This window comes from Gymnogyps californianus, chromosome 2 (genome assembly GCF_018139145.2).
Source record: "Gymnogyps californianus isolate 813 chromosome 2, ASM1813914v2, whole genome shotgun sequence".
Classification (NCBI taxonomy): Eukaryota; Metazoa; Chordata; class Aves; order Accipitriformes; family Cathartidae; genus Gymnogyps; species Gymnogyps californianus.
In genome coordinates, this window is record NC_059472.1 from 34686624 (window position 1) to 34699767 (window position 13144).

Here is a 13144-nt window from a genome sequence, read left to right on the forward strand (position 1 = left end):
CTCATAAAAGACTCCTCTGCATATAAACTGTTTTCTACTCTGTACAGAACTGCACATGCAAGAGCTAAAGCCGATGCTGCGGATCAAGCTGCTCAGGCTGCTCGCCAGGAATGTGATATTGCAAGAGCAGTTGCCAGAGAACTTTCACCAAATTTCTACCAACCAGGTAATTATAGATTGGGTTTTTTGTGGCTAGTTTTTTTTATTGAAGTGAAAAGGTTCTGTGTTAAGTTAAAAAGTTGATTTCATTTTGAATGTTGTCATTTATACAGAAACAATAGTCGTGTGTAAGTCATGAGGAGTGTACGTTGCTCAAGGAGATTTTGTTTTCATTTTTTAATCACTTGGTGAGTATTGCTTTGTATAAAAACAGTTCAGTGTTGAAAAGTCAGTATCAAGCATACAGCTTTGCCTCAAATTAATAGCTTCTTCAGGACAGTGTCAAAGACAGACTTCAGAGAACATAAATCAACAGAAATTTGGGTTATTTCTATAATGTGTTTATTAGGGGAAAGATCCTTAGCTTTTTTACTGTCCAAGGGAATTCTTGACAGTCTTGGTTAGCTAAGGCCTGAATTCTGGAGAATGCTTTACCGTTACACATACATAACCTGTGAGGGAATCTTCCTCTGTTATGCCTGTGGTGCTCTGTGGAACATTAGTCCCATACTCAAGATGTCATAGCATTAAGTCTGTGTCACCTATATCAACATTGCAACCCATTTTCACCTGTCACGTGGTTTGGAAAGTTGGTGTAGAAAGAAGCAAAGTGGTTTTTGCTTTGTTTTTCTGGTGTCTTTCCATGAGGTTAATATTTTTGCATGCTGCTCTTTAGCTTAAGATTGGGTAGATAAAATGGAACTCCATTTGCCAATTTAATGTCTTTTCATAAGTCTGTCCTTTCTTTCACCTGTCAAAAGAGTTGAGTCATGTCTTGTTATTACTTTTCAAGGACTTGCCTGCACTTGTGTGCTAATATAGATTATAGCTCTGAGATTAATTTTCACTTACCGTCATCTTCTGCACATGCTTGTTTCAGACACAAACCTGTTTATTCTTAAATGTACCCATATGGTGGATGCAGGCTAATGTCATGACCCCCAAACTCAAAGAACAACAACATTCTTCAACATTTTCTAACTATCCACCTATTTCCTTCAATTTTTAGTGTAAATGACCACTATATGTAACTTGTTACTACATCGTTACTGTCAGTTAGCTTAAAGAATACTTGTTTTTTTCTTTATTCCTAAGTATTTGGTTGTAGAGAGTAATCTGTGTGTTTTGGGGTTGGGAGAGTTGCGGTGCTCTTTTTTATTTGTTTAGTGTATAAGTCAAGAGCTGGTCACCTCGTGCAGGTTAGAATCTCCATTCCCCTTATCAGTCTTGCAAACTTTCTTTGTACACATCCTGATACAAATTCATCTGTCTTGAACATGGCTGTCCACAACTGTAGGCAAGGCTCAACAGAACTATTTCCAGTAGTAAGACTTTACTAGCTTTAAAATGGTATCAATATGTACCTTTCACTGTTGGAAATGACCTCAGTACGACCTCTCCTGTGGACCCGTACTTACTCCTATGATACCCAACTCTTTTTCTTTTTTCGTTATTTCATTCTTCCATCAGCTGATGAACTCCCAATTTATAGCAGCAGTTCATCTTATCAGTCATAAGTTAAGAATTCACAAGCTTAGCCATGCAAAGAACAAGTAACAGGGACCCTGTCAAAGGAAAGCTTGATAGAGAGTAGAAGTAAGAGGGAATTAAGACATTTGGAATGAAAGTATTTCAAAGGTGCCAAACCCTTGAAATAAAGAAATGGCTGGAGTACTCAAGAGAAAATGCAAACATCTGATGGTGTGAAATTTGACACCAAGAAATCCCCCAGATCAAGAATTTGTTAGGTGTCTTTTTTTACTTCCTGCCACAGGATATAAAGTAGCATTGCTGACAAATTGGCTGAGATTTGGGGAGAGAAGGTGTGGGATTCTTATTTTCTTCTCATTTAAAACTTTTATTCCAATTACAGAAGGGAAGAGTTTGTATCCCTTCCCCAAATGCAGCTGTATATGTGTACAGTGATGTAACAAAAAATTTCTCAAAGTTTACTTACTCTATTCTTTGTGTGGAAATGTCTACCAGTTAGCTAGCTACCTATCAAAAGATAAATACCTCTTTTGGAGTCTAAATTTTAAATTTCCTCATTATTTTCAAGATGGCCAAATACAGTATATTTGTACACATTTGAAAAAAAATTGCTATTCCCATTGCTTAAGTAACTTTAAGATGCCAAGATGTTAAGTAAATTTCAATTATCCCAAATAAGCTGCAGCAAAACACCAGATTCATACATCATTGTGATCCTTTCAAATACTGTCATGTCAAAGATACTTCCCATCCTCAGTGTTCACGATGCCTTTTTCAGACACATTCTTTCTGAGTGGTACCAGTTAACCCTGAGACTCGCCTGTACACATACTTGCTTATTTAAGTATTTCCCAAGTGTCATGCTGTGAGTTAGTGGACAATGTTATCATTAGCTTTTGTCATTTATGGTAATAAAATAGATAAATATTTTTAAGTATTTACGTTCACTCACACAAACAGCAGTAAATATCTGCTTTTCAAATAGCATTTTTCGTATGTTTGAATGAAAACAAGGTAACCATTATTGCTTCCTAATAGCAACTTCTCGGTTTTCTTCTGTTGCTTGAGCTTTTTATTTTTACAGACCTTTATAAGTTTCTAAAAGGTAATGATAAGTATTGTATCTCAGTCTCTGAAACTATAGTTAAGAGAAAGCTTTCCATTGTGCTGAATTGTCTTGAAAATAAGTTATTGTGGGAAAGTGTAATTTTTCTCTCATTGCTTGAACTGTTTAGTACAGTAGGCAAGCATGCTGTCAGCAATGAATAAATGTATGTAGTATATCAACAAGTCTCTTGAAAGAAAGACAAAAAAAAGTGAAATGCAAATACCTCTTTGTAAACAACAGTTAAGCATTTTTTTCTGTCTTAATGAGTGATCTCTGCATTACCTGCAGCCTCAGTCCATTTAAATATTTGAAAATCTTTTGATAAAGCTCTTAAATTTCAGATTCTTAAAAAGCAGCCTTCCGGGCCATGTAGCCTACTATAACACACAATTTGTAATTACAGTTCACTCATTGTACCATGACAGTTCTTACTTCCCAATTACTTTCTCTCACGTTTCAATTTTATGTTCATTAAGACATTCATCAGAAGCTGCCAAGAGGTTCTAGCTGTGTAGTGTAGTTTAAAAGGAGATTGAAAGGAAGACAAAGCAGTAGGAAGCAAAGTAGCATCCAGCGGATAAGAAGAAGAATGTCAGTCTGAATCATGAATATTGAGGTACTGTAGAAATCTTGAGATTTAGCTTTCCCAGTAACTGATTACCTTAATATTTGCGTATAAGGAAAGCAAGTATGATTGAAAAGGTCAGTGCCATGGTGTAAGGACTTATAAGGTTACAGGGAGCTGTTTTCCCTAAGCTTGTTCACGCTGGTCTCAGGCAAGACTCTGCTTCTACTTTTGCTGTAGCAGAGATTTGGCTAGTGATTAATAGCTATGAGGATGGTATATCTTTGCAGAGCCTTACCCACAAGGCTATACATTTTGTAGATTTAACAAATGTTGCAGTCTTTATAGAGGCCATACTTTACAGGCCTTTTTGTCACCAAATAAAATGAATTTTGAGAAACCCCAGCTCTGACCAGTTTGGTTCCTCCAGGCATCACTAAACTTGTAGATGTGTCAAAAGAGAGCATACCAGGACAGGAAACAAATGAAACCTGAGTCATATCCTCATTCAAGGGAGTCATCCAGGGACAGTTTGAGATTGTCTTTGCTTAGAGAAAAACAATAAACGCTGTTTTGTGTCTCTTGTTAAAACCTAGAGAAGGGCAAATGACTAATGGGAGTGCTGTATCAAAGGTGTAACAGAAAAGAAAGGCTTTTGACACCCAGTAAAAAGGGGGAATATTGTTCTAGTCTTGCACAAGGTTAATGGATGCTTTGACTTACCCATTGCATTCTAAATTCCACAGGCCATCTCTAGGATATAGTCTTGTAAACACAGTATCAGGAGGTAAGCTAAAGTATGAACTTGCACAGGCTGGACAGCTAAGCTGTAATTGTCTGTGTGCATATATATCCTGCAGCAAATGGATACTGCTCTTTCATTCAGTTTGAATGAATAACATTTGATTAAATGAAAGAGGGGTAGAACTACTTTGCTGCAGGGTAAGAGTAGTCTGGGCACTTTACCGTGGAGCAATTAAGGTCTGGAAATTCAGATCTGAATTGTTTTATGGCAGATTATTTGTCAGGCCAGCCAGCTGCCAGACGAACATACATGGCTCACCAGAACAATTCATCCAGCCTTTGACCTCCTAAACAAGGCATGAGAGAAATCAAGGAGCAGTTTATCAATTAACGCTCTCTAAAGAGATGGACAGAATTTCTTTAGGTGAAATATATGAGCAGAGAACAAAGATTTGCTAATGAAAAGAATAAGAATTTGTCGGGTTTTACCGGTGTTTTTTCCTGTAATGTTTGGTTACTGTTATAGCATCAGTATTAACATGCTGAACATCACTAGTTTCAGAAATAAGCATTTTAAGCTTATGATAAGGCAATTTCTAATGGCCTCTAATGCCTTAAAGAGCAACTGTGTTTTACATTCTCTTTTGACCAGTGGTGGGTGTCTGTAGCCTCAGAAGAAAACACATCCCTCCATCTTCCTCCTCTCTGCCATCTCCACCTCCTCCAGTTCACAAAATGCAAACTCCATATGGACAGGAAAGAGATTTCTGCCTGATGCTAATTAACTGGAATATACTGGCTAAATGCATGTGGACCAGGCCAGATATTTTTATTTAAAAAGCCAATTACAATGAGCATTTTGCCTGATTAGAGTTACCAGCCATGCCATCAGTTTGTGCCTTAAAGCATACGGAAGCTCACTAGTTATTCTTAGTCATACGAGAGCCTGTTCATTTTCTGAAATTATTCGACATACGGCTTCATCATCCTCACACAACTGTTGTCAGGATTCTTGCTATGGCATCTTTTCTCTACAATTTATTGCTTCTCTTCTCTTTCTACACAACTCTGGAGAAGCCAGAGCCTACAGAAGTATCCTAAGGCACTTCTGTTGTATCTAGTAATCAAAGAAAGAAGGTGTGTTAAAAGAAGAGGTATCAGTTTCAAGCTTTATTCTTGTTCTCCCCTTTCTTTTTATAACTCTTGTCATACCAGTCTTCACAACTTGACTTCCAGATTTATCACCAGTCTCGCCAAGCCCTAGGTACAGATGCCCCCACCCTTCCACGTCTTTCCTCTTGCCCGGTGTGAGGCCCATCCAGCTTGCTGGCAGTCTGCACCCATCCTGCCCTACTGCCATACACACGTGCTGGCTCAACCCACTCCGCAGTGTTCCTGCGTGCATCTGGGACAAGAGAACGTGCTTGGGAGAAGGCAAAGGAATGAGAGGTTGCAAAGGAGTAGCCTTAATTCTTCAGGATGTTTTCTCAATCTCTCCAAGATACTTTTGAGTCACATAATCAAATTATTTCCTTAGAAAAAAATGTGTGTAATTAGTTTTGAGCAAATTAACTTTTAAAACTAATAACAGAGAACCAGTTTCCTGTAGAGAGATAAAGCTATTACAATCACTATAATTTTCACAGGCTTCCATTAAGTACTGAGCTAGTTAATTTGCATCTAGATACAGTTTGTGGTTGCCTAGTAAAAAGGCTACAGGATCTGACTATGAAGCTAGCTAGATAGTCAGGCAACTAGGCTGGACTAGCTTCAGTGCTGTCTCAGCTATGTTGCTATCTTGAAGTAGCTTCTTCAATTCTAGCCTAGGTATACCTATCTGAGCTGCCACCACGGCAGTGTTAATTATAGGTGTAATCTAAGAGAAAGAGGTCAGTGCTACCTTAGAGTTTTAATTGCCTCCTTTCTCCTGTTCAAAATTATTCATTTGCTCCCAAAAAACCCGATTCCTTCCAGGACACACAACCTGCCCACTGTTGGCCTGCTCCAGTAAATTTCTATATTGGTCTGTCACAGTGTCCATCAGCCAAGGACAAGATGAAGTAGGGTCTATCACATGGGAGTATTATCACAGTGTCAACGTTTCCATTATAAATCCTATTTATAACTGCGTCATAAATATTTGTTCTATGTTGAAATTCAGCTAACAAGGTCTGTACTGTAAGAACTTTCCTTACAGTGCTAATTTCACTAGAGTATGGTGATTTATTTTGAAAGGTTTTTATTATACTAGTGAAAGCTTAAATTATGCTGAAAAAGGTTAGGTTTCCCATGTTATTTTTTTAACATGTGATATGGGTTACATTAGCACATCTCTACAGCTGTGCTGGTTACAGTGCCCTATAGTACTTGACCATAAGCAGTTAATGCTTGCTGTGGGCTTTTTTGCTGTTGTTTTTTATAGGAAATGAGGAATGAGAGATGTATTCCAGAGGCAAGGGTAGAACATTGGAGAAAAATAATCTTCGCAGCTGCATTCTACATTCATCAAGGCCAGAGAAATAGATGGCTAATATACACGGCATTTTATTCCAAGAAAGTTTGCAAAACTTAAGACTTACTTAGAAGTAGAGAGTGTAGAGAGAGATCTGAAAAAGAAAGATGCTGTTCAGATTATAGACCTGAGTAATGTAGAGTAATGTAGTATTGTTCAGTATGATGTAGAAGATGATGCTGAGAATTTGGAGGAGATGAAGATTTCTACCCATTAGTCTTGTAACAGTTATTCACTCAGATCATAATCTGAACAGGAGTCAAACCTGGAACTGAAACACAGCCAGCATGGAAATGGTTGTTGAATTTTTTTGTATGGTGAGATTAAACAGGATGAAGATTGTAAAAAGAGAGGGTAGAGGGACCAAGAACAGAGTAATCTGAGATTATCTTCCTTGAAAGTACAGTTTAAAAGTGAAATAAAAATGAGGGGGAAATAAAAGGATGAATCTCAAACGTTAACAAAGGATAATTGTTCCAGAAGAGGAGAATGGCCAGCTGTGTCAAAGGAGGATGGTACTGAGATATGACTAAGAAATCAGCAGAGGCTCCTCAAAAAGTATCAGATGAAGAGCAGAAGGTATTTTGTTGGGGGCAATTGCCAAACTGTGAAGAGTATGTGATAGATTTAGAGAAGAGGAGCAGTGAATGGGTGTTGCAAACTTAGAATTTAGAAATGAAAACTTAGAGCGCAGAGGTGAAGGGGGAGAAATGACACCATGTGAAGTCAGAATGGTAAGTGGCATGATGACTGGGGTTTCTCTTAAAATACAAAAGATCAAGAATATGTTGGGAAAGAAGCCGGAATAGGATGGAAGACTAAAAAGATCACATGCCCTAGTTTTACCAGAATTAAAGTGATTGTTGTATTTCTATAGTTTCAGCATTTGCAGTGCAGCAGTCAGTTCTGTTAGCCCACTTCAGACTCTTAAGCTTCTTAATTGATTCCATTGCTAGATTTAAGAAATTAATTTTGCTAGAAGTGCGATGCAGCTTAATACTGTTTCTGGATATTGAAAAATACTGGATTAACCCTCTACCCTCCAAGAAAATTCATAGAACCGTATATTTTAAAAGCAGTAAATTTGGGGTCTCTTTATTTTCCTCCTGCTTTTGCATCTTTCAAGTTCATAATTTCAAGTGTTTTTTCTATAAACACAAGGGGATGAAGGAAACTTGTAAAAAAGTGAAGTCTAACATTATCATATAATGATGAATCCCTTTGAAACATCTAGAGTTTAAGTAAAGGCAGTAATACAAATCTAAATCTGTGACTAGAATCAGTGGAGTCTAAAACTGTCTAGTTATTTCCATGTTACTTTGCCCATCTAAATCATTCAAATGTAATTTTGGTTGTTTGGTGACATACATGTATTTCATGTCTTCCCAGTATTGAGCCTTGTTGACACATATTCCACAGACATAAGAAGTGCTGACATCTAGAACCCAAGCCCTGGGTGCGTATCGTAGGCTCTGCTTTTTTCTTTAGTGGAAGAGCGGAACGGTGTTCAGAGAAAAACAGTGCAGGCACTGTTTCTTTGTCAAATAAGGATTTTAAAAGAGCCAAAAGTTAGAAGGGCTTTGGCAAAGATTTCACTCAGTTATTAAATTTACTAAAGAGCAATACCATTGTATTGAAAAGCATCTGACGGCTATGAATAATATTTTTCTCCTCCTAAAATCTCTAAATCATGGTATTTTGTGGTTATTTCAGGTTGCTTGTGGAACTAGTTGCAGTTTTAATCTGAAGCTGATTGATCCATATCAGCAGAGCAACTACTATAATTTCAGTAATTTCTAATATCTATGTAAACCGGCATATGTGGACAGTTGGACCAGGAGCTTGAGGGTTGGTTTGTGTAAGAAATTTTGTTTAAAATTGTTCTCAGTACATGATATCAAATTCTGCAAAGACAATCAAATGCAAGGAAGAAAAACCTACTGCTTCCTCCATGTTTGTGTGTGGCCCAAGAGGCAATGTATCTGATACAACTTTTACAGTCTATTAACAGAGTCTCACTGGGAACTGGGATGCTTATGTTAAAAGTTTTGATGTGGAATAGAAAGGCAAACCCAAGACTGCTTTGCAAGAGGAGATATAATATGCTAAGAGAACAATAAGTATTAGAAGCCATAAGTATTTTGTTTTTAATGTAAAGCATGGCTGCCAAATTAGTTTCAGTTTTGATCCTGAACTTCATCAAATACAGTGTATTTTCCTGTTTAGCTAAAAGACAAGACATGACAGTTACTAATCTGTAATGTTTTCAAAAAGAATCAAATGTGTTTAGATAGTTTTCCTGTCTGATTGCAATAGGAATACTGGAGGTTGTTGACGAGAAAAAAGATGATAAATCGAAGTGAAAAATGGCAGGGAGAGAGAAGCCTGATAAAGTTACAAGGAAATTGGTAATCATCGCATCTGAGTCTTCACTAATCACTAGCCAAATATCACCGGTGATATGTTGCGTAGTTGTATAATATGGTGAACAGCAAATGACTTAAATCAGCAGGTAACGGTGAAGTGGTAAGTTGTAAACAGAAGCTGGAACAGAGAAAAACTGTAACAAGTGATAGGATGAGAGGAAACGGCATCAAGTTGCACCAGGGGAGGTTTAGATTGGATATTAGGAAAAATTTCTTCACTGAAAGGGTTATCAAGCATTGGAACAGGCTGCCCAGGGAAGTGGTTGAGTCACCATACCTGGAGGTATTTAAAAGATGTGTAGATGTGCTGCTGAGGGACATAGTTTAGTGGTGGACTTGGCAGTGTTAGCTTAATGGTTGGACTCAATGATCTTAAAGGTCTTTTCCAACCTAAATGATTCTATGATTCTATGAAAAACAAAGTTCTCAGTAACATTCCACATATAGCTGAAAGTGGGTGCTACCATTTACAGCAGTGATCACTCACCAAATGCAAGCTAGTTCACAGAATTGTCAGACCTAGTATTTAAACTGAAGACAGTGACTTGCTCCTCAAAAGTGCTATGAGAAGTCCTTAAGGGCTGACAGACTCAGCCAGTTGGAGATGAGATGTGAACCTGCTCCTGTTGAGGTCAGTTGCCAAAATCCCATGGAGCACGATGATAGCCATGCACTTGAAATGTGATACGGCAGGAGAAGCAGCTAATACTCTTCCAGGCTGTATATGCAGAAGCAGCACGTCATGGAGAAGAAGGGTAATGGTCCCTTCTCTGCATGATTCCAGTGACACTGAATCTGAAATATTGTGTATAACTTTGGGCATCGTGATATCAGAAAGGTGTGGACGTGCTGGGAGAAATGTAAAGAAGTGTGGATTCTACTGGGTAAAGGCAGCTATTATGCCCCATTAACAGTCTCTTTATATATATAAAATTCATCTTTTCAGAGTTATGTGGTTGTGATGAGAACAGAATTGCAGCCTTTCACTTCTGCCCATCCTTTATGATAGATATAAAGGAGATTAAAGAACAGTACTGCTGCAGTTAACATTTGCTAAATTTTCCAGTGGATTTTTTTCTAGTTTTCAGAAAAATGTTCCCATGATCAGAGGTTCATGTACCGTTCTTAATAATAGCAGTAAAAAATACACTGATGCTAGGCTTCAGTCTCCCTGATGCCCCAGTGCAGCTCAGCTGAACTAAAGTAGGCTCTAGATTTTCTGTGAAAAAGCTAAAAACTTGCCTTCCCAGTTATCTCATATTAAGCAGCCTGCAGGCTCAGAAGCATTCAAGTAGATTATAGTACGTGTGTTATTTAGCCAGGAGCATTCACATTAAATACAATGTGTGTATATTATCTAGCCTGGAAAAATGAAGCCTGTCCCATATACAGGAGCCATGTGCAACACCATATAATCTTGTCAAATATTTTTTGAAGTTCTGTCAGTATTCATCAACAGAGAGTTAGGGTAAGTAAAGCAAGCCATAATTAAGATTGCTGGTCATGAGCCATTTCTGTGTCCATAAGCTGATGTCCCAGTGAGGTGTTAGAGAGAGCTGCGCAGCACACGTCATCAGCTGTCTATCAGGTAGGATAGATCTGCTACATTTTTCTGATGGTACTGAATCCAAAAGTATAAGGGCCTACACACTGTAATCTACAATGCAGATACAATTATGAATTTTGTGCCCCGTTTTGAAAATGTCACAATTACTTCAGTCACCTACTAAAGAAGTCGCAGAAATGGAGCAGAGATTGGATTTACAGTCAGAATAAATACATTGTTCTTACTTGGTGCTGACTGCGGGCAGTTTTTGAGATTCATGAGTCTATTCTTTCCTGCCTTCAGATCTTTCAGTGTGTATATGTCTACTCTGTAATGATGCATTTAGAAACCTTTTGAGGAAGAAAATTTTAGTTTTAGGGATTCTTTTATCTTTAAATATTTTTTAATTATTTATTAGAGAATACAAAAATGCAAAATACAAAAATACTGTTTATATATTACATTCAGGTATCTTAATGGTGGGAAGACTCAAATTAATTTCAGATTTGGAGGAACTGATACGAAGGGAGAGAAGAGGCAATCTGGGTTTCGTACAGATAGGAATTGCATTAACATCTCTGTTTTGTCATCCTACTGCTAGACTTAAAAGTTTGTGATGTTGCGTATGATTTGAATCATTTGCTGGAAGTCCATTTCCTTTTTTGTTACTATTGCTGTTGCTAGCAACTCAAGTCCGTGTGCTTGAGTAGATGTTTTGATGTTTTCCAGAAGCATTGTGAGATAACGTAGTGCCATATACTTTTCAACAAATACCTGTGTGAAATGCAGAGGAACTAACAGTAAAGTAGTTAGTTCGCAGGCCACACCAATAGCTCTCTTGTGCTGTGTAAACATCAGAGCAGAGTAAACACAGAGACATAAGAACTAGCCTTCGGTTTGGCCAAAGTGTATGCGTGTGTCTGTATGTGTTGCTAGTAAATAAGTAACTCAGCATTCTTCATCTTTGTCAAGTCCATGACAGGAAGCATTTGATGTGGGTTTTGAGAAGGCCCCGTCATTTTCATTGATGTCAAAACCAGGAAAATAAAGTACTGGCCGGTATTTTAAAGATGGTAGATAGGTATTCTAGCAAAACTACTTGGAAGTTGTTTATGATGCTGCACAAAACTGCTTCCTGAGCTGAGATGAAGAAAGTAGTTGAGAGGGCAGCCTTGATAGACACGAATCTGTATGTTTGGGGTTCTTCTGCACGAGACACTTAATAAGCAATTTCTACCAGTGATTACCTATTGTAGGTGCTTATTTTTACTTAGCAAGAAGGGAAGATTGCATTTAAGGCTGCATTAAAACCCGCTTGTATTCAGTGATGCTACCTTTTAAAGTTAGTCCTAGGTGGAAGATTTGTGTATTCTAACTTTTACATCGCTGAATGATGATGTGGCTTTGTCAGGTTGTGGCAATAGTATAATATCACATTACGTGCTATCTTTGTGTTACATGTTTAGGTCATGTCGGTAGTATATGGTTTGAAGGACAGCAGGCTGCCAGATCAAATCACAACAGTTCCATAAAATAAATACACGCAGGCATCATTCTCCGTGACGTTCATGGATCTAGTGAGTGAGTAACTGTTGGCACATGCTAGTTTCAGTGTTGCCTCCAGTGCAGTAGGAGAAGAAAGACTACCAGGAGTACTGCTTAAGGAAGCAGCAATGCTAACAACAGATTGAGAAGCCCTAGAAGTGTAAGTTGGAGAAAATTTCAGCAAAGGGAAGGTATTTTCAAGGGGAGAAGAGGAGGAAATGAGGAGTTGGGAGTAAGAGTGAATTAAGAAAAATTACAAAGCATTCCAAATAGTAAACATTGTATTTTACAGTATTTTTGGATTATGCAAAACATGCACTCTTCTCCCTCTGTTTACCTCGTAGTTTGGTTTCTTAGGCAGCCATGGTACTTCCATGCTAGTGGTATTAAGTCCAGAAAAAAAAAGTAAGTATTGTGAGGCAGCCAAATGGAATTTAAAAATTAATCCAGGCAAGATTTTTGATTTGCCCTTTGCTAGGGAAGCTGCTTACTAGCGTTTAAAATGTTGATCATACCTCACCAAAATGCAGTTGCCATCAGAGGCTAAAAGTTAAAGCAGGCATCCAGACTTGGATTTCTTTTACATCTCACCACATAGTGTCAACAATCCCTTCCATTTCAATTCTTCTTTCTCTTTTGTGACATGTTTTATTTTTAAACTTTAGCAAATGTGTGATTTTTTTCTCTAAAGCATTCTCAAGTACAGTTAAGGAGAGCCATTATTCCAGCTGGCATAACCAGCTTTAGATGCAGCCAAAACAGGGCAACAGGGCCTACATATGTCATTTTGAATTAAGGAATTATTAAATAACATATATATGCATCACTAGGAGTAGGGCATTTCTTTCTAGGGAAATCCCACCTCCAACTTGGCAATCAAGTCAGGTGCCCTCTTACTGTCTGGCGGCCAGAAATCTTACATACCTTGCTGCACATTGACCCAACCATGAAGCAGCCACACCGTTCCATGCTCTGTTGCTGGGGCACTGTATCCGTCAGGAGAGTACTGCAGACACCTGGAGTTATAACCTCTTAAACTACCATTAGG

At 38.0% G+C, this 13144-nt stretch overlaps 1 protein-coding gene across 1 annotated transcript in view; it reads left to right on the forward strand.

Moving 5' to 3' along the window:
* The window catches only part of JPH1 (junctophilin 1), an 89165-nt gene that overhangs the window by 57168 nt on the left and 18853 nt on the right, over window positions 1–13144 (forward strand). Inside the window, exon 3 of the mRNA XM_050891337.1 lies at window positions 48–166. Within this exon, the coding sequence (XP_050747294.1) occupies window positions 48–166 (119 nt within the window). The remainder of the gene's footprint in view (window positions 1–47; window positions 167–13144) is intronic.